Below are 21,735 nucleotides of genomic sequence, written 5' to 3' on the forward strand. Positions count from 1 at the left end.
AAGGGCTAAGCTCCCGGTCGGGTAACTCCGTGGATAGCCTCGGGCCTTCCCCACGCGCAAGTGGGTCTTCGACGTGCCTTTCAGCAAGCCTCTCTTAGATGCTCTCCACCATCTTCACTATCAAGCTTCAGGTCGAAACACCACGGGCCTTGTTCCCTCTAGTACACGATGGCGGCCACACCACAGACGCGGTTGATGTGATCTTGCAAGACTACAAACCCCTCCGATGTACAATAATGGTGCGTGCAAGCACCGAGTGATAAAAGGTATGCAAACCTCACTAAACACTAGGCCTAAACCTAGAGCAAGCGTATAAGTGGTGGTCTAATCAACCTAAGCACTTCGCTAAGCACTTCGCAAAGTACCTACGCTAATCACCTAATTAAACACTAAGCACTATGCAAGTGGAGATCACTAAAATGGTGTATCAACACCCTTAGTATGTTTTCTCAACTCCACTCATATCATTTGGCCGGTTGGGGGTTGTATTTATAAGCCCCACTGAGAAAGTAGCCGTTGGGGACGAAGTCCCGCTTTTCTGCTACTGACCAGACGCTGGAGTCGTCCTGATCGAACGCGTCTGGTCGTCCCGACCGTTGGAGCCGCGAACAACTGATCGAACGCTGCCAGCGTCCGGTACACTCTCTGTACTCGATCGGACGTTGCTGTGCTACGTCCGGTCGGTTTGCCGCCAGCGTCCGGTCACTTGCTGGGTGTGTTGCCGGACTGAAGAACAGTGCCATCGATGCGTCCGGTCGATTCACTTGTTCAGCGTCTGGTTGCTGCTGCTGACGCCTGTTGTTGCCGAGCCACTAATCAGAGTGTCCGGTCACTTTCTTCCAGCGTCCGGTCGCTTCTGTGAGCTCGTTTTTTCACGATCTTGCATGTGGCTTGGTTCCTATCTTCATGCTTGGACTTTGCTTGATATCTTAGGTCTTCTCTTGTGCTCCCAAGGTCTTGCTTGAGATGTTGATCATCGGATCATCACGTCGCCTTTGTCCAAGTCATGTCTTGTATCCTATTGAACTACAAAACAATCACTTGCAAATTCATTAGTCCAATTTTGTTGTGTTGGTCATCAAACACCAAAATCCAAAATAAATGGGCATAGGGTCCATTTTCCTTACAATTAGTATGTTGCATATGTTTGCAATGGTTTTCAAATATTTTTCAGGTGTTTTCTCAAGTGTTTCATACACCTTTTTCATGTGTTTCATCTATCTTTTTTATACGTTGCAACGGTTGCATCTAGATGTTTATAAAGTAGATCGGGTGTTATACATGGGATGCGTGTGGGAAGCGACCAGGGGCGGATGTATGTTCATTGTAGCGGGTGCGGCCGGACCCACGAAAAAATTAAAAAGCAGTGATTATGTTCAATTCTCCACCATATATGCACCCATACTGTAAAAGTCGATACACCCACAAGGCTGGTGCACCCTCCCTTAAATTTCTCTAGCTCCAACATTAGAAGCGGCTGGTGCCGCGGACGACGTTCGGGGCGGCATGGGCGACATCCGGGGCGACGTCCGTGGCAGCGCGGGCCCACTACTGCTGCGCTCGCTCGCGAGCCCGACACGCTAGGCGCTCGCTCCTTTCCTGTGCGGGCAGCGTCCGAACGCTAGCGCCCGAATCAGACGCTAGCAATTCCGTTAATCATTTTATTTCTAATCCTTAAACCTGTCCTGGACTCCGACACCGGTTGAAACGGATTTCGACCCAATCCACGTGCTGATGTGGCATGTTGACGTAAACATGATATATTGGTCTAGTATCTAAATTTGGACGGCCATCTAGCTCTCAAACTTTTAAAAGTTCATATCTATATATCTCCCCAATCTTGCTAAATGGGACGAGATACCTAAACTTACGGTGATGCCATCCAAGTCACTAACTTCCAAAATTGCACGCATGGCTGCTGACTGTACACAGCCTGTTCGTTTCGGGTGAAACGATCGTGAATTATTACTGCTTGCTGGTTTGATGTGAGAAAAAAATATTGTTCTGACTTATAATCTATGATCGTTTACGACCAAGCGAACAGGCTGACAATCGAGCTTGTATGTGTTAGGAAGGGTAGGTCCCCTAGGTAGGGGTGAGCATTCAGTCTTACAAAAGCAAATCGATCGGTTGTGCGGTCATTTTGGAAGTTGCAGTTATCTAAAAATGGAGATCAATCGGTCCATTTTAAAACTCAGAACCGAGAAAGTTTGGTTCGGTCTCGATCATTATCGAACTAGACAAAACAACCACTAAGTAGCATAATTTTAGTAATATTTTTTCTATTTTAAGACAAAAATGTCAATACAACAGATAGATTAAACAAAGTGAATTTTAGTAATATTTTTTCTATTTTAAGGCAAAAATGTCAATACAACAGATAGATTAAACAAAGTGATAAGAGTGATAATTGATATAAACCCACTAAAATGAATATTACATCACTAATAATAGTCTAAAGTACACGTTATGTCAACAAAATCCAAATGTTCAGTTAGTTCGGTTACTCGTGACATTGTAACCAAACTAACCTTAAAAAGTTCAAGTAGCATGGACTTGAGAACGAACTAATGACCGAGGAACTCGAAACCAATCTAGTGACCAAAAACTTTAGTCTCTATCATTTCGATCTCAGTTAGTTTGGTCTTCGGTCAATTATGCCCAGGACTACCCCTAGGGCAGCCTCATTGGCATTAGAGGCCTTCATTGGCCAGTTAATTTAGGCCCTGTTCGACAGGACTTATTACTGTTGTGGCTAATTTATAGTGCTGATTTATTATGAGAGAAACATTCTTCCATAACTGAGAAGTAGGGCCAGTTCAGGCTGATAAGCTTAAGCAAGCAAGGCCTTGGATTGTGGGATTCAAATTAAAGAATTGACAACCCATTTTCAATTAAAGACGCACACACTTCGCACACCGCGTTCAAACTAGTACACGATTATACACGCATGTGCACCTCCCACACGCTAGAAATTTATTGGCACTACTCATTCAACAAGTACAAAAAGCCGCTCAAAAAAGAACAAATAGTTAACAGCACTGTACAACTCAATTAAAGATGGTTCATAATTCACTCCACATTTCAACAAGCAAGAAGAAAACGATGAAGTAAAGCTGTAAAAGCTTAACATTCCCTATATTTAGTTAAAACAGGACGTCGAGTGATATAATGTCACTTGTAACATCACGATAACCTACTGGCAGTTTGGTATCAGTCAGCAACCAAGGAAGAAACATGTGCTTTTGTTTGTGGCACAACCTATCCACCGGAAGTATGCGCTTGGGACTAGGACTATCATCACAAAAATACCACACCGCACTTAAAATGCAGCTCTCATTGCACCCCTTGTCGCATCACGCTTCATCTCTGCAGCCTTTCCACTTCCACGGAAGTACATGTACACTTGCTGCACGCGGAGAATCCAAAAAGGGCTCAGATATGTCGCCCTGCAGTCTGAAGTTGGTTCAGGAAAATTAGAACGGTTGATCATAGAAAACTGACCTGGATGACCCAGATGCTGAGCAACGATTCCAGACAGAACAATCCAAATCCAACAAAGTAGAATATCTGCAGAACAATCATATGGATTACTCAGTTACTAAACAAATCAGAGAATTACATTTTGCATCAAGGTTTAATTTATCAAAAATTTCATAGCTCTCATTTGGCAAACAAAAAGATGCTCAGCTTACCCCAACCAAAGCATTCACGCTGATAAGATCAATTGCTGGCAAAATTCCTCTGCAAGAGTAAACAACAGGAGTTAGTTCATATGCCAAAGATCCACAAGGTACTGCAAGGATGTCTCAGTTATCTATTGCCCCTCTAAACATCAACCACAAGATCTTGGGATGCCATTGTCCAGACCAGTAAAACACTTCGTGTTTTTATCTTCATCCAGTGATGGGGTTGTCCAACTAGGAAATAGAGCAGTGGAGATTTGTTCTATATAAGCCAACTAAACTAGTTTTAACATCAATGTTACTTTACAGACACATTGAAATGTGCAAGATCTACAGATTGCGTCACCCATACATCATAGTAAAAAACATATTTGATCGAGTGCAAGTTTACAGAAGCCAAAAGCTTTTAGGAAAAGGCAGGCAAGAAACTTACGCCAATGATTTTCCCTCAAATACAACAGGAGGAGCCACAGCAGAAAATACGCAGAAAAGAATGTGGAACTGCAAGCACAGGAGGTTCAAGCATTAATGAACATAATAATAATATAAATAAAAATCATAACTCTTTGACACTTAAGAAACTTGTTATATTTACCAAGTAAAGCAAGAAGAACAATCCAAACTTCAATGCGCTATCAGTCCTACAAAACAAGTTGCCAGCAAACATTACCCATCCATGCATACAAAAAAATATGGTAGAGCCACAAAATAATGTGATGATATTTCAAATAAATTACCTCATTGCATTATACAGAGGACGATACCACAAAACATATGCACCAGGAACACCAGATATGAAGTAGATTATCGCCAATAACCAGATCTTAACACCTGAAACGGTTAATACAATTTTAAAAATGTGAGCACGAGATAATTTGATAGAACCACAAATAACACCAAAAGGACTCAGCATACCTTCCCCCTTGATCCAAGCTGTAGTAACTGCTATGACATTCCAGAAGAGGCAGCAACCCAACCCTATTCAATACCAAATAAAACTGTTGAAATAATATGCTTAAATAAATCATATGCAAATTAATAAGATAAATTTCTAAATCCTTCGATCTTTGCCTCTCAAAATATGTAGATTTCTCAATGCGATATAGCTCTGTATAACTTCAAAAGGAATGCAACTTTTCAATACCATTAATATCTTACTAAAAGCTCCTCCCTATGTTTAAGAAATTAAATTAACATGTTTGGAGAATGCAGACATACAAGAACACAACCATTAGTGTCACTGATAATTCCATCAGCATGCATATCAATTTAATAACTTGTATTCTGGCTAAAATATAAGAAATGTATCAATGGAAGTATCAGTTTTCCATTCTAAAATATATCTGACCAAAACCATTACAGGAATGCTGGCGTCATTGATTCAAAGGTTGGAAGAAATCGCTTGCATGTCTTACACAGGTTCACAACCCACCAGTGAGAAGATAAGACCAATGGAAAATCCAAAATGTAGAACTTAAAAGAACATCATCCAATATATTTGGAGGGAAAGCATGTCCATTGCAGATTGCACCATTAAATAAAGGAGAATATTGAATATTATTCATCAGAGTGAAAGTTTTCAGGATGTTGTGAATCAGAAGCAGCATACCAAGAAATGACGCAAATGCAACATATTGCATTCTTTGAAGGTGACTCGGTATCTCATTGGTGATATCATGATGGATGAGTGGCAGAAAAGGAGGCCAATTTTTCTCCTCAATGACAATGCCAGCTGCGAAACAAAATAAGGAAATGTAAGCTTAGCAACTTGTGAAACAAAATGAACTTTATCTTAAAAACATGGATCATAATAATTTTCATGTCAATGCCCTGTTGAGTGAAAAAGAGAATGAATGTATAAAAGCCTTCCAAACTTTCTGATGTTTACTATTCATACTTGTTTTACATATAATTATGTAGTGTCATTTACCACAGTACCGTTTACCTTCAAGAAAGCAATTAGAGCCAGGTTAGTGCTTATACGTTAACGAACCAGTGTGGCTGAGGCTCAGTAGACATGTTTTACAAGATTCAGGATATATATAGCATTAGCTACCATGTTATTATTTCATATCATCAGATGTAAAATGCCATACTTCTAACCTGTCAACATTAGGTAAATTGCATGCTTATTTCTTCTTCAATGGGAAGAGACAAAGACACTACGAATGTACAGTTCTTCTACTGAGTCATTAATAAACAAAAAAAAAAACAATGAGCATTTACCTCTTGCTGCAGCCTCCTCTTTTCGTTTTAGTTCCTAGTCAATATAACAGATACAACAGACAGTCAGAAACTGACAACAGTTTTTCAGAGATTCCTCCAAATATATCAGGGTACAGCAGAAAAATACAATTTGGGGCAGAAAAATAGAGCCCAGTAAGCAACAATCCATGCTTGGAATGAAAATTAAATTGATCATCTCAACAACAACAAAACCAATTATCTAAGGAGCCGTGATTGTGTTGTGTTTAGTCGAAACTGAAAGGAAGATGTAGAGGTATGTGTCATGTGCAGCATACCTTCTCCCTCTTGTTCAATTCCGCTTCCCTTGCTTGCAGCTCCTTCTCCCTTTTCTTCAGGTCCTGGATATCCACAAGCACATGTTATTGGTTGCCCTGAACAGCATTTCCTAGTAAGTGTGGTCATTGCAGCCGCATTTTGCATGTGGGGAGGCAATGCACATTCATACACACCTTTGACGAGTCAAGGGGTATATCCACTGTAGCACTGAAGTCTGCCGGTTCAGGAGGAAGCGGCGAAAGACGTGAATTGGATGCAGGAGGCACGTTTCTGGGGTTCTACATTTCAGCAGAAATCACACAACATTAAGCAGGCAAGCAATATGCACCCCTAACTGATGTGGTATACCATGTAGGTCACATAACTCATAACTTCATAAGAACAGAACAACTCACAGGCATGTAAAACGCGCCACTGCCAAAGTTGGACTGCCCGCCAGCCTTGCCGCGCGCTTGTTCCTGTGTAAGGAAAACGCACCGATAAAAACTTGAACCACAGACACGCACAAGAGGTTCAAGCGCCATTGCATCATCAGGCCAGAATAAAAAAAAACACTAGCAGCGTCGGCGATACTGCAAGGGGGTAATATGCATTTGTTTTTCCATCGCCGGGACGTGGTCAGTTCTGCGCCCCGTCCAGATCCAAACAGGAGCGAAGTAGCGAACACCCCACTGATTCTCGGAAGAAAACCGATGCCAGATAAGGAAACTAGATCTGCGCCATAGGGGTGGAGGATGGGCGCACGTACCGAGAAAGGGTTCACGTCCTCCTCCTCAAAGGGGTTGTTGTCGTAGCGCCCCGCCATGCTTCTCCGCCCCTTTTGCTTTGCTTGCGCCGGCAATGGCGATGGAGATTGGAGTAGTGAGGCGGCGATGAAGAGTCCTGCCGAATAGAGGACCGCAGCACCGCCCCCGCACGGCCGCACCGACACAGACTAGATGGGGCGGGCGATGGCGACTCCTCTTTGCCGTCTTGCGAAGGAGAGGAGGCGGGTGAACGTGCACACGCGGAAACCACCTGTCCGGCCAGTAACTGCTCGTGGGTCAAACTTTTCATACTTGTGTACTTCATCCTCAACTATAAAACCGTCGGTTTTACCTGAGAACTTTCTAAAACCGTCTATTTTACCCCTGGACGGTTTTCAGTGACGGTTTGCTACAGTACCAGCGGGTCTCCGACAACAACGGTGGGTTTGCTACAGTGCCGGTGGGTTTGGATTTCTTTTTTTATTTATTTTCGATGAATTTTTGAAAAATCACAGTAGATCATAGAAAAATCATAAAATGAAAAATCTAATTTTATTGGACTCCACATGAGTAAATCTACACAGTGAATATATAATACGGTATGCTTTAGTACAAATTTTTTTTGTAGCTTTAGATTAATTGGAAAATCCAATTTTGTCTGTACAAATTAATCGTTGCTTTAGTACAATAATTTCACCACAATTGGACCATAAAAGCTACAACTATAAATTATTCTAATTAATTACAGACAAAATTAGATTTTTCAATTAATCTAAGGCTACAGTAAAAATTTTATACTAAAGCATACCGTATTATATATTCACTATGTAGATCTACTCATTTGGAGTCCAACAAAATTAGATCTTTTATTTTATGATTTTTCTATGATTTACTGTGATTTTTCAAAGATTCACCGAAAATAAAAAATTCAAACCCACCATACTGTAGCAAACACACTGTTACTGTTGGAAACCCGCTGTTACTGTAGCAGACCGCTGTCAAAAACCGCCCAGGGGGATAAAATAGACGGTTTTGGAAAATTCAGGGGGTAAAACAGACGGTTTCATAGTTGGGGGTGAAATAGACCATATATGAAAGGTGAGATGTTAAGTAGACTTTTTCCCCAAACTTTATGATCATTCACTGCTGTCCCTCCGTATCTTGTGGGCCCATCAAATTGTTTACAGGAATCTCTTACCTGATAATCCACGGTCGAAAATACTATTGATTAATTTATAGAAAAAATATATTATTCGTTAATTGAAAAAATACGACTTATAAGCTAAATAAACATAGCGCTACTTATTTTAGATCAACACGTAAGCGAACAGGTCCACACGGTTCGACTGTGCGGCACCAGTGACGAGGTCTAAAGAATACGTATTTTAGATCAACACGTACGCGAGTCAACTCTCGCCGCCAGCTCGACGTGGACCAAGGTATAATTAGCGAAAAATACGAGTACATGTGTTAAGGGGGGCTTGTTCGGTCCTGGTTGGCTACGTTTGATGCTAAAAGGATTAAATATAAACTTATTTTAAAATTAATTACATAAGCAGCGATTAATTTATGAGACGAATCTATTAATCGTAAATAGCCCTTGATTAGCCTATGTTTGTTGTAGCACCATATAAGCTAACCATAGTCTAATTAGGATTAATAGATTTGACTCGCTGATTAGTCACCGCTTATGCAATTAGTCTTGAAATTAGTTCACGCTTAATCTTTCTAATTAGTATCTAAACATAGTGCTAATTTTAGTACTAAAGATCCAAACATAGTACTAAAGATTCAGACTTAGATTTACGTAAATGGACTATGCTTAGTACTTGTGACTACACAAATTTGTTCGCTCTTGTCTTAGAATTTATCAACTATTTATGGAATACTGACTCCATCTCATCTCATCATAATATGATGTGAGGTTTGACTTAGCGTGGTATTGCAAGGTTACTAAAATGTGTTCATTTTAAAATATTTCTAAATACAAATTCAGTGTAACTAATTTTGTAGTACAAAAAATAATATGGCTACACTAATTGTTGGTGAAAATAACAAACTTGGAATATTCAGACACGTGTACATCTTATATTTTAGGACAAATATAATGATAAATAATATAATACTCCTAGCTTAGCTAGCGAAAGTGAGCGTACGGCAACACAACCAAGATTTATCTCCTCTCAACTTGAATTTGTGATGCATAATTGTTCAAGTGTCAATAGCCTATTTTTCCTTATATAAGATCTATATTCTTCGCCACACAAAATACGTATTTCATGGTTTAACGGGTCATGTCCCCTCTCTTGTGGGACTATAAGAGCATCGGCAGAGTACTCCCGATTTTTAAAAAGGAGACAGGATTCAAGCATCGATTTTCAACACTGCAGGGTCGATGCTTCATCTCCGAAATCTAGCATAATATGTTCGCTTCAATTTATTAGTCTGGCTTATCAGCCATGGCACAGTGTTTTTCTCTCACAACAAATCAGCGAACAGTACTTTTTAGCCTGACTTTTCAACGAAGCGTGCCTGGGCTTCTAATCCACAAAATAATTCTTTTGCAGCAGGCCGGAAGAGAGATGGAGATTTTTCTCATGCGAAGGAATAGAGAAAAATGTTCAGATTGGGGGCCCATATTTCAAGTCTCGGCTCATTGCGGGTGCTCTAATCATAGACCATTGGATATGTAAAATGGCACTTCTCACACTATTTGGAGACTGGAGAACTTTGCAAACAATAACATTGCGGCCTTGTTGCCATATACTCCGTATTGTAGTACCTGGGTTCTGGAACCTGTTCACTTGGGCTAGGGTTGGTTTTCTCGTCGGCTGCATTATGGGTCTGAGGGTCTCGCCTATTCGTCCTACTTCTACAGCGATCACTCTAGTACGCAAGATAGTCCTACTTCTACAGCGATCACTCTAGTACGCAAGATAAAGTATTAATAGTAGACAATATGCTGCGTTCACCTTGGCCTTCTCGGATTCTCGACAGGTGATTGAAAATATGGAAACCAAATAAACAATGTGCCTGCATTGGCAGCAAATGAATGATTGGATTCTGGTGCACAAAGCATTAGTTACCAATATGGATTCACATTGCACTTCGATTCTCGACAGGTGATTGAAAATATGGAAACCCAATACACAATGCGCCTGCGTGAAAACAGTAGTAATATCTGTATTGCTGTCAACTACGGATAAATACACTGATGCACAATATCAAACAACACATGCGCCCAACACGGACAAGACAAAAATACCAACAGATAAATGCACCGTGTCAACATTACAGCAACTCGAGGACAACAGGAATTTGCCAACCCAATTCTGCAACAATCAGGACAATAGGAATGTGGAACGCAATTCTGCAACAATCAGTCAGATAAGGCTATACTTCTCAGGACCCCACTTTATTAGACGCACAAAAACAAGGCTTGCCGCAAATAATCTACTATTGCCATATAATAACAGGCCTCAAGTACAATGTCCTGAACAATGTGTACATATCACCAACACTACTCTACTGTATAATGGAAGCATCATCCCTGTCCGAGCACAGATAAATAGCTCAAAGGTACAAGTCACTAGCAAAAACATGGTGTGCGCAACAGTCAAGCTACTTCCCTTGCGTCATCCAAAAAAAAATGTTAAGGATGTCAAGCACAAAAATGCTGATGACGAATATATTCCAACAAGATATATGCAAGAGAGGAAATACTGCCACACTTCAGGGCATGAGTGGAGTAAGCTGTTTGCTAAAGAGATCACCAAGGGCTCCACGAACATCCATCTGAAGCATAACCACAAATTAAAGCTCTGGTGTTATCGCATGTTTCGTTGATGGTACCTACAAACTAAACGACATCTGAGAAAGTACGTACCTGATCACAACAGATAAGTTTGGTAATTAATGGATAGAACTCTTTCAGGTGCCTTTTGAAGATCTGAGCATCCATGATGCACATTCCTTTCAAAACCTGAAATGCAAACAAAATTTCTTGTCAGAGCATAAACAGATTATCCTAAAACATGGATTAGAATTTCAAGACCTAACATAAAGCTTCCAGGATCCAGATATATACCATGACAATAACAGGTGCCCGTAAGTCTAATACACGATGTATGTCTGCACTGGCAGCCTCCCCAGTGCTAGGCTGGAGATCAGACGCCTCTTTCAAAATCTGCCCGCAAAAAGAAACCAGCCTCCCTTCTGCTAGGTACTTGATCTTTTCCTGGTCATCAGATTCCACATTCAGACCATTTGTTTCCTCAGTGGAGTCCTTTTCGCCCAGCTCCACTGTTGATTTATGGAGGATATCTAAATAAATTGTTGTTCCAGCTAGTTCTTGCCGGAGAAGATTCAGTGGAGGTCTACACAAATTTAAATGTTAGAAACTGATTCCTAGATCAACAAAAGCAAAAATCATTTGGTCTTCAGGTCTTACCTTTCTGGAGGTATATGGTGCATCCTCGTCCGAAGATTTGAAGGTGAGTTATACGAAGAAGCAAACTCTAGGAGTGAGAGCAAGATATCCATTATTGCTATCTGTTGTGTGGCTTTTAGCCTACTCCAATACCTCTTCTGAAATGTTTCATCGATAGTTAGTCACAATATATCAACCCAAGTAGGGCTGGCTAATATATTAGGGTGATGAATTCCTTATTTGCTACTAGAATTCTGAGAGTCCTCTATTGTATCACAGACAAGGTGCATCCAGACCCACATTGTCAGAGAGACAATGGATGGACTCAGATCTAAGAGCATGTATATAAAGTGGAAAGTGCTTACCTGTATGTTGTCAATTGCCCCAAGCAGCAGTAACTGTGTGATACATTTGCTCCTGACAGTTTCCATCATAGGGCTCTCTTCCTCTTCAGCCTTGTCAGCCTCATCGTCATCAGGGGCCTAGATCAACAAGCACAAAGCCAAAGAAGAAAATGTCAGTACTTCCATACTAGGCATACTAAGAAATGTCCATAGCTAGCTTTTGGATGCCATATGAGCTACCAAATGAGGGTTAGAACAGCTAAACAAAGCTCATATGAGCTGAGCGCTTTAGCCTTCAGCAACGACCAGATTTTTGGAAGAGTGGAATAGCAGAGTTTAGTAAAACTAACTCGAAAACTTAATCAAAATAATACATTGAGTACTAATGAAGACCCATACAATTGGCTGTCACAACAATAGAGTAGCATAATATAAGTTCATTAACCATACATGGTACCATAATAATTAAGAGTCCATGTAATACATCTATTGTTCACATACCAAATGGACTCAGGTGTCAGCGAGTTAACATACAAACTATTACAAAATAACCAGCATCCTTCGTGAGATGGATCAACACAAAATTTGAGAAAAGACCAAATAAAGCAAATATGTTTTTTTTATTTTTTTCTAGGAATGCATGGTCAAATACGTATTGATGCGTAGAATTGTAGATACACCAAGCTACAGCAACTACTCCCTCCGTTCCAAATCATATTGTTTTGGCTTTTGTAAGTACAAAGCTTTTGCTATGCATCTAGACATATATGCTATGTCTAGATACATAGCAAAAGCTATGTACCTAGATGACTTATAATTTGGAACAGAGAGAGTACTAGACTACTAATGCCCAAACCATAGTACCTATGACCTATCAACATGTGCTGGAGGAAAGAGCATACATATACCTTCACTGGTGAGGGTGGAGCAATATCATCTGTTCGACCTTTTGATTTGGACGTAAGACTTCTGACCAAAAGATTATCCATCATATTGCCCATAATTCTTTGTCCAAAGCTTTGGCCACGTGGGGAAACAGCAGGTTGTGTTCTCCCTGATGGTGACGGTAAACCTAGATGAATACATAAATTGTGTAAACCTTTCATATTCCAATCTGTATGGAATTTACTAAATTAGTGCATCAAAACAGCGATATGAACACCTCAGATCATGATACCTTCTGAATTCTCCAGGCTAGTTTGTGGACCTGCCTCTGGATGACTATGCTCACCATTATTACTGATGGAGGGTTCCCCCCGGCTGCCATGGTAACTATTGCCATGTGCATTGCTTTCTTCTCTTGAAAGTAACTGCTGGTTGTTTGATTTCTGAAATCCTAATGAATTCAGCAGTTCAAGAGGCTGAGTTGTGTAGGATGCATCCCTGACAAGTGATATCAACAATAACGAGTAAATAATGAGAAGTAAAAAAAAAATTGGTAGGAACAAAAATTTCAGAAAATACCTGATACTCTTTAGTAATGTTTCCCAATCACCATCACTGAATTGGTGACCACCAACTTCAATCAGATGAACTAAAGCACCAAGAGCAATTGAAACAACAGTTTGGTCTGTTTTTTTGGCACACTCAAGCAGCAATCTGAGAAGAGGTGGAAGCATAAAGGATACCTCCTGTGTAAATGCCACAATCAGACGATGACCAACCAAACAAGTTTCAGTGTGATGTCAATGGAATGTAGGGGATGACCAGTTTTCATCACACTGATATTCTGAAATGCAAAGGATGTCCGTGAAGCAACTTAAAGGAAGAACAACACACGTTACCTTATAGAATGTATTGAAAAGGTTGCAGATTAACTGCAGCGAATGAATGCTAGTATCACGAAGCCAATCATCCCCAGAAGAAGAAAGTCCATCCCTTCCAGCATGTCTTACATGATCAAAAATTGGAAATAGTACACGATGAAAAATACTCTCCCAGAAGGGAGAAGAAAACTTATGTCCTCTTTCATTCAACAAATCAAACAACACTTCCAGTGCACAGTGTCTGACTTCTGGTCTGGAGTCCAAAGTCAAATCAGACAAACCAGCCAGCATAGGAAACCAGTAGTGCTCAGTCACATCAAAATTGGCCTCTAGAACAACATCAATAGGTTTAACAGCGCCGCCTGGAATGAATCCCTGTATGATAGAGATAAATGAGACACACAAAAGTCATCCCCAATTCTAATGAATATGTAGGTGAAGGTAGCAGATAATCCAAACCTCTGCCAAACGATCTTCACATATACGCAGGAGAGCAATAGCCTTCAAACTAATCCGAGGAGTGCACTTGTTATTTGCAAAACCAATAAGACAGTTGACACAATCCATGAAGCAATCGCCAACAACTTGGTCAAAATGTTCCAAGATAACTGTAAGACATCATTTAGCTCACGAAGTCAGCCAATAAAATTTCAACATTGGTAGGATATAAGCTGGGTAAGGCACTTTACGAGCCAGCTATATAAATTCCTTATTTACCTTGTTCTACATTTTCAAAAGCACTCTCAACAATTGATTCATCCTCATCATCAGCCGCTGCAGTAAATATCATGAATACACAACGCCACCCTGACTTTATGCTACCAACTTTTGACTTGATCAACTACATGTACATCCAGCAAAGTTTTTACATGTAGCATCATTTGATAAGAAACACCAGATCATTGTTTCGCAAAAAAAAGAAAAAGAAAAAAGAAACACCAGATCATTACATTTCATAGATGTGTCAAAATTCATGCATAAGGGCATACCTGAACAATGCAATCAACGATTAAACCTCGGATTTTTGAGTTGTGGCTATTCCTCATTAAAATGACAAAAGGCTTCAGTATGTCACTCTGAAATGTGAAGTTGTTTAATTCAGCACGCTCCAAGTACTTCATACCAAGCTGTCTTAGTGAATCAATGGCATACATTGCAACTTTCTCCTCATGGTGGCTTCCAGCAGCAATAAAATGCTGGGCCAACACAGACCATATTCTAGCCCACACCTACATTTCATGTATAAATGGTAAGTTGTTGTGGGCTAAGGCAGATTGCATGTTCAGACCAACTTTTTTATCACTTCACACAATTATTGTCTAGGAAAAATGGTGTAAAATGGATGGCACAGAGAACAAGAAACAGAGCATACCAGCCGTATACGAGCCATGTTATAATAGCTTATCTCTACAAGCTTCTGCAAGCTAAAGACACGAGCAGGTGTTTGTTTTAGCTCTTCAGCAGAAACGCCACAAAGGGCGGTGAAGAATTCAACAATTGAATCACTTGGCAGTTTTACACTGTTTACAAAGATTTGTTCAGCAGGCTTCCCAGCCAACTCTTTCAGCGATTGGACTATAGAATCCCTCGATATTTGATTTGATCCCAGCATTACCGTTGCGGAAATTGAAGGATTTGAAGTGATATACTCGAGTCTCGAGACACATTCTAAAACAGCATTCCAAGTATCTTGTAAAGCATCCATATCAGTGTCAGCTAAACCAAGAAGAGTCCTCAGTGCCTCAACATTTTTACTACGCATCTCCTTGGGAGCATGCAAAAATGTAAACCTGCAAAATGGTTATGAAAGAAAAGGGTAGCATTATATCTATATCTATATCTATATTTCTTATAAAGCTAATCCCACTACAAGTCTATCTCAACATGCAAGCCATCCACATCATCCCTATTAACTATCCATATCATCTTCCACTAATAGCCATGCCATCCCACTAACTTCCAACCTCTTAATGCAAGTTATCCACATCATTTTCACTTAATTTCATACCAAATTCTTAGCAATCTCTGCAGCAACGCGCAGAGTATCTTCTAGTTGCTACATAAAAAGTAAATGCAGTTGCACTATATGAAGAAGTTCAAAGGATAAACCTACCTCACTAAGGATGTCAAGAAAGCATATCGCATGGTGTCCATCCCGAGAACACGAGTAAGATGGATACCAGCACGAAACCCTTCCATGCATGATACAACCCTAGGCTTACTGTCACCTTCCTCCATGGTCACAGAAAATGTTGCAAGCAAAGGCCATCCTACAGCTTCAAGCATTGGTCTAACAAGCTCAACCTGATGTGCAACGTAGAAAACACCTTTCTTCTGTCCCTGGTTCTTGAAAAGTGCTTGGGTCTGTTTGATGATCTTTTCACTCTCTGCCTTTGTATCACTAGCTGACTTCAGTCTTGGAAGGGCTAGATTGAGGATATTGACAAGACGGCCTCTTTCTTCTGTTTCAGGTCTCTTGGTGGTTTTTGAAGTATCATGAGAATCATCTTTCATCTTTATCTCTTCCTTGACAATGGAATCATAAATTTCTTCCAAGAGCTCCTTTGGGGCACATTCTTCTGCATCACTCACAGTGTTCATACGAACAAAATCTGATTTTGACATCTTAGGCCATACCATTGGATTATGTGCATCAGTATTCAACATTATAACAGCATAAGCAAGAACATAAGCAGTATCTGCATTTTTGAAAAGCTCAGGATTATCAGCACAGTACCTGCAAATAATCATATCAGCATCTGAGGGTCACTGGGGGGAAATCTTAAGGAAAAATGTGTTGAGTTCTATAAATACATATACACCTACCGCTCAGCAAACTTTTCCATTATACGATCTATCTTCTGCGCTTCACCAGGAAGGCGAAATCCTCTCAGGAACTCACGAATTGCAGCATCAAACTTCAACCCTGAAAACTTCATGGAATCAACATAGGCATGCATCACAGCAAGAGGGAACTCCTCGTGTTGTCCCAAGTATTCACCAATCATAACCTGCATATAGCTAACAGAAGTTAGATGTATGTACACCTTTTTGACAAATAACATTAAACAATAGTTATATTGTTACAGCAAGACGCTCAATGAAATCTCGAAATCACCTTATCCAAGCTGGGATTGCTCTTGAGAAATTGAGCTACAGATGATGCCTTATTTTCTATCAATTTATTTGACAATAAATATTCAATCCCTTTAGTTGGTTTACGATTAAACTGCAAAACAATTAGGTGAAGGTGTCAGCTACGAACTAAAACATTCAAGAAACAATGTGATATTTCAGTTCCAAAGTGGTTATAAAAACTGCAGGCATCCCACCTCTGAGATTGCAGCCTCCATTGTCGACTTATGAGCTTTGGCTCTCTCAAACTGATTCCGACCATCCTCTTGGCTCCTCATCTCATCAGTTGCCAAGCTCCTTGAAGCATCCTCTTCATGAGATTCAACAATGCTCCCTTGCTTTGAGGAATCTCTTTTAAGTTGCTCCCAATCAGCCAATGACTTCAGAATACTCACCAAGCACTGCAATAAAAAATCTTCATGTCAAACTAACAATAAACAAGAAATTATAAAGGAGGCTCAAGTAACCTGAATCATAGTAACCTGGAGAGACGAGCCTTTTACAGAAACTGTTTGGGATGACGCAATGGAGTTAGTATCAGCAATTTGAGATCCTTGTGCTATTCTTGAGAGTGCGCTAACCTGGTAGGAGACATATTATCAATCAGATGCGTTACAAGCCAAAGAAAAAAAAAGACAGACAAATTCAGAAGCTATGCTTTGTGGATCTGTGAAAAAAAAAAGCATATGATTACCGTGCGTTCAAAAAGATTTGGTCCCTCAAGATCACAGTCATAGTTCACAAACACATCTGCAAGCATTTGGGGATCTTTGCAAACTTTCTCCAACATCCTGATTGTAAAATCAGTCAAATAACATCAAACATAAATGTACTAGATGTCTCCAATGACCAAACTGTGTCTGTTCATGCATTATGCATGCAGCTGAGATTCCATAAAGGAAAAAGATAATCACCTAAGAAGACTAGCCTTCTGGCTGAGGGGGCTATCAGAGCTATCCAAAGACCTTAACACTATCAGAGGAAAGAAGACACCAATTTCCCCCTGCACCAATATTTGAAAAATTCAAAGAATGTAATGGTACCAAAAGCAAACACAACAAACAATATTTCCATACATGAGTCCTCTTAATAATAATTTTACCTTCAGACTCTCTCTAAACCGGAGCAACAGAACTGAAAATATACCGCAAGCATACTGTAATAAAAGAAGAAACGTCAACTTAGCAAGATAGCCCAGTCTTCAGAAATGATCAGTGCCGTCACACCAAGTATGATGAAAACCAAAACTGAATGAATTTCAATTTTTTTACCTGAAAAACAACTGGCAATGAAGAGACAGATGCTCGCAGAAGAGCATATGAAAGATATGCTTTGACCGAATCAATGAAGTGGAAATTTTTTGTGAACGCATTGCTGACTCCCTCTAGCAATCCCTGAAGAGAATGGCTACGAATGACATCAAAACAAACAAAAAATAAACATTATCAACCCCAAAGAAGTAAGCTAACCTGTAGTAGTTCGAGTGATAGCAGCCTTGTCTTGGTAGCAACCTCATCGCTTTCTTCTTTCATGCTCATCTAAAAGGATGACAAAACGCAGGAAGGATATAATTGTTACTTTCTTGTAGCTCTCACTAAAGTAACATTACTCAAGCAACCAACCTTGCAGAGAGTTCGAAAGAGCAATAGTGCATCGCGCTGTATTATATTCACAGTGTCCAGGTCAATTCCACTGGAAAAACAGAGGGGGGGGGGGGGGCAAAGGTAGTTAGTTACTGCCACATCAGAGTCCCCGATGCATCGCCTTAGACATGCAAAAACCCAGATACTAAGCACAACTTAAAACAAGCTTAACGAACCGTGACACTTTCTTCCCATCTTCAAGTTCAACAGCCTTGTCTAGAACAGCTTCCAGCCCCTGTAAACGAACTCTCTGAATTAGATGGAACCAATGCAATGCATGAGACACATTGGGAAGTTCCAATAGCAACAAGAGATCAAGTTTCAGTACCTTAATATCTGCTCCACCTGCAAGATTCTGAAGCTCTTCAACAGATGTTGGAGGTGCTTCAGAAGGCCGGTTCATGGACAATGCATCTCCCAGAGTAACTTTTTCCTCATCTTGGCTATCAGTAGATATTTCTCCATTTTCAGATTCCTTTGTGATAGATGAAGGCGTATCTTTAACCACAGAGCTTGCAGGTGATACAGAAACCTGGAACCAAGAAAGTAAAATAATACCTAGAGAAACAACCTCAACAAATCATTTTTTTATGCACAAGATAAGATATGCGGAAATTCTTTACCTGCTCAGATTCCATTCTCCTGAATACAATGCTGATCATCTGGGTTAACATAGCCTTTGAGGTAGCCTGGTTCACAGGGCTCTTGCTAAGAAAATACAAATGAATAAATTATCATACATGGTGCAAAGGGCAACAAGCCAACATACTGCAAACAAGAAGATAGCGATATAACAGGTACCTATTAAGAGCAATGTTATAGCATACTCTAATGACCCCAAGCAATGGCTCTCCATGAACTGCATTCCAAAAAACAGAATCAAACGCAAAAGATGTATTGAGGCTTGCAGCTTACATTGTACTTTAACAAAGGAATATAGCTACATGCAGAGCTGTTTTGGACCCCACTGACTTTGTAGCAGTAAAATATAAGAATTTATTACCAACTTGCAATTTATTTTCTTATGTGACTGTTATAAAGACGCTTGCACATACAGGGAAAAAAAGTATGAGAAGGAACATTGTACAAACTAATGCATGCATGTTGCAGTGTTATGCATAAACTTAACCGCCTAATGCATAATGTCATTATCTATAACCTCATATCTCCTAAATGCATTTCAAAAAATAGCATTAGTTAAACTTACCTAATAAACAAAATACTATCAGATGTCTCCAAAGAGACAGTAAACAAAATACTAGGAGTAAAGAGAATATGCTTGTAAAAGTTACCTCTAAACCTATTTGAAGCAACAGCATTGAGAAGCACTTTCAAGACTTGGAGAACAGTACTACAGCCCAGAGAATAATACTCATGTTAGTACTTGTGCAAAAGTGTGACACGACATTATCTCAGTTAATGTGATGTATACCTGTCAGAGGAGGTGTTATCGACGCAACCACATACCATGTTCAGGATGTCTGTAAATATTGGGGAATTTTTGCCACCTTCTAAACCAGGATCGCCTTCTAAATGGTCATAAGCAATAAGTTTCTGGTAACAGAAATTGAACAACTCAATCAGAATGGATTGTTGAAGATGTGTCTATTGCGTTTTCATAAAACAAAAAAAAGGTGGTACAGATATATTAGCGGACTGATTCTTGGTTCAAAATGAAATGTGGTGGAAAAGGAGCAGAAAATAGCACACTGATCTGAACTGCTTTGCAACTATCGTAAAATCCACACATTTAACTCTACCCCAAGTAACTTAGCACTGCCCAAACTCTTGAGCACATGGCATAAGGGAAAAATTATGGAAATTGATTTATGCATGGATTATGGGCAAGATAAGATAGCACCAAATGTCCAAATCTCACATCTGTGTAAGCATATAAGCAATTACTGCACAAGGATCCAAATTCAGTGTTACATGAGATGTATATGATGGCAACATATAACTTAAATGGACGTATTTATACATCATATTTCTGAATATTAGATAATGTGTAGCATAGCATCCTATCTTATTGAACCTTGTCAATGCATAATGTAATATTGATGTATCAACTTAATGTCTAGACAGCTACTTGTTCATACTGCACACTCATTTTTACCATCCTGAGTTCTATCGTCTTCATATAACAACAGTCTGTGTTACATCACAATCTTCTCAAAATTGTAAATAAGTCAAATGGCATAAACCTGGAACTATCTACCATCTATAACCCAAACAATCAATTCAGGGCCTTGGCTCTGCGTGTACAAAATGAAGACTGGTCGATACAAGTATCTACCCTAGACAAGGAAACGTGTTTCTAGCCTGCTAACGTCCAAAGCATCCATGGTGCCGGAGCGAATGACCCCTCCAGTGACACCATCACAGTGCTCCACGTCAATGCAACACGTCTGACGATTTATGAGCCTCAGGCATGCAAGGCAGGCAAAGGAAGAGCAGAAATGGGATGATGATGATGATGATTAGTAATTACGTGGAGGCAGTCGAGCGCGGGCTCGACGAGCTTGACGTGCTTGGTCTCGACGGCGAGGCGGAGCGGCTGCAGCACCAGCTCGGCCTGGGGCCCGTCGAGCACACGCCCAGCCGACGCGAGCGCCTCCGTGATGACCGCACCATCCGCCGTAGCCCCCTTGATGCTATCTGCAACGACACGAGCCACGCAGAGACCACCACAGCTCCATCATCAGCCACCACGAGATCCCAATGCGCGGGAGGAGAGGGGGGAAAGGGGCCGCACGCACGCACCGAGATATGACTGGATGGATTGCTGCAGCGCGGCGAACTTGCTGCGGTTGGCGGCGCACTCCTTGAGCATGGCCTCGAAGGCCCGCGTGACGAACCCGCCCGCGGCGCCCGCCATGACCGCGGATCTCAGCTCCGGCCACGTAGACGGGAGGAGGGGTGGAGTGGTTAGATCCGAGGAGGGGGAGTGGGCATGGGATGGAGAGGGCGCGAGATCTGGAGGGGGTGCGAGATCTGAAGGAGGAGACCGCGAGCCCCCGCTGCTGTCCTCGGCTCGGCGGGGCCGGATCGGACCTGGTGGTCTCGCACGCACGCTCGCTCCGCTGATTTGCCTTCAGATTCAGACGCGCTCAGTTCCAGCGGACAGATCGCCAGGACCATCTCTGAAATTTTTTTACGCAGGCATATCTCTGAGTAGTACTTGCCTTGTCACGGCGTACTGTGCTAGTAGTAGAGCTACAACCCGTTCGGCTGCTCCACGGTTGGCTGCTGTCGGCTGGCTGCACCTACTGCTACAGTAAAGCGAGATGAAACAGCTCCCGCAGCCGTTCGGCAGACCCACAAGCGGAGGACCACACCTGCGCGCCCTCCCTCGCTCCATTCCCCATCACGCTGCACCTAGGGTTTCTGCGCCGCTCTCGCCCCGGCTTCTCGCGAATCCAACCGCGGCGGCCGTCAGCAGCGCTCCCCCGCCCCACGCCGC

At 41.1% G+C, this 21,735-nt stretch overlaps 2 protein-coding genes across 2 annotated transcripts; both read right to left on the bottom strand.

Annotated features, from left to right (window-relative positions):
• Window positions 1–3,018: 3,018 nt before the first annotated feature.
• Window positions 3,019–7,216, bottom strand: LOC136546985 (secretory carrier-associated membrane protein 1). Its single transcript, XM_066538953.1, has 13 exons — window positions 6,958–7,216; window positions 6,605–6,667; window positions 6,383–6,487; window positions 6,209–6,271; window positions 5,913–5,946; window positions 5,296–5,418; window positions 4,602–4,664; window positions 4,424–4,517; window positions 4,282–4,327; window positions 4,120–4,187; window positions 3,696–3,744; window positions 3,505–3,570; window positions 3,019–3,409 (listed from the first exon to the last, which is right to left on the bottom strand). The coding sequence occupies exons 1-13, from the start codon at window positions 7,012–7,014 to the stop codon at window positions 3,323–3,325; spliced, it is 918 nt and encodes a 305-aa protein (XP_066395050.1). The 5' UTR covers window positions 7,015–7,216; the 3' UTR covers window positions 3,019–3,322.
• A 3,178-nt stretch (window positions 7,217–10,394) lies between these two features.
• On the bottom strand, window positions 10,395–21,424 carry LOC136542462 (brefeldin A-inhibited guanine nucleotide-exchange protein 5-like). Its single transcript, XM_066534919.1, has 32 exons — window positions 21,036–21,424; window positions 20,764–20,930; window positions 19,705–19,826; window positions 19,565–19,623; window positions 19,074–19,131; window positions 18,896–18,980; window positions 18,601–18,804; window positions 18,449–18,507; window positions 18,252–18,321; window positions 18,099–18,167; window positions 17,901–18,023; window positions 17,732–17,785; window positions 17,544–17,632; window positions 17,324–17,420; window positions 17,112–17,210; window positions 16,827–17,030; window positions 16,613–16,723; window positions 16,321–16,505; window positions 15,608–16,231; window positions 14,867–15,284; window positions 14,484–14,723; window positions 14,212–14,335; window positions 13,954–14,102; window positions 13,513–13,869; window positions 13,193–13,359; window positions 12,906–13,111; window positions 12,637–12,800; window positions 11,750–11,866; window positions 11,406–11,542; window positions 11,043–11,331; window positions 10,842–10,937; window positions 10,395–10,750 (listed from the first exon to the last, which is right to left on the bottom strand). Exons 1-32 carry the CDS (start codon window positions 21,148–21,150, stop codon window positions 10,688–10,690), a joined length of 5,121 nt encoding a protein of 1,706 aa, XP_066391016.1. The 5' UTR covers window positions 21,151–21,424; the 3' UTR covers window positions 10,395–10,687.
• Between the last annotated feature and the right edge of the window lie 311 nt (window positions 21,425–21,735).

This window comes from Miscanthus floridulus, chromosome 3 (genome assembly GCF_019320115.1).
Source record: "Miscanthus floridulus cultivar M001 chromosome 3, ASM1932011v1, whole genome shotgun sequence".
Taxonomy (NCBI): domain Eukaryota; kingdom Viridiplantae; phylum Streptophyta; class Magnoliopsida; order Poales; family Poaceae; genus Miscanthus; species Miscanthus floridulus.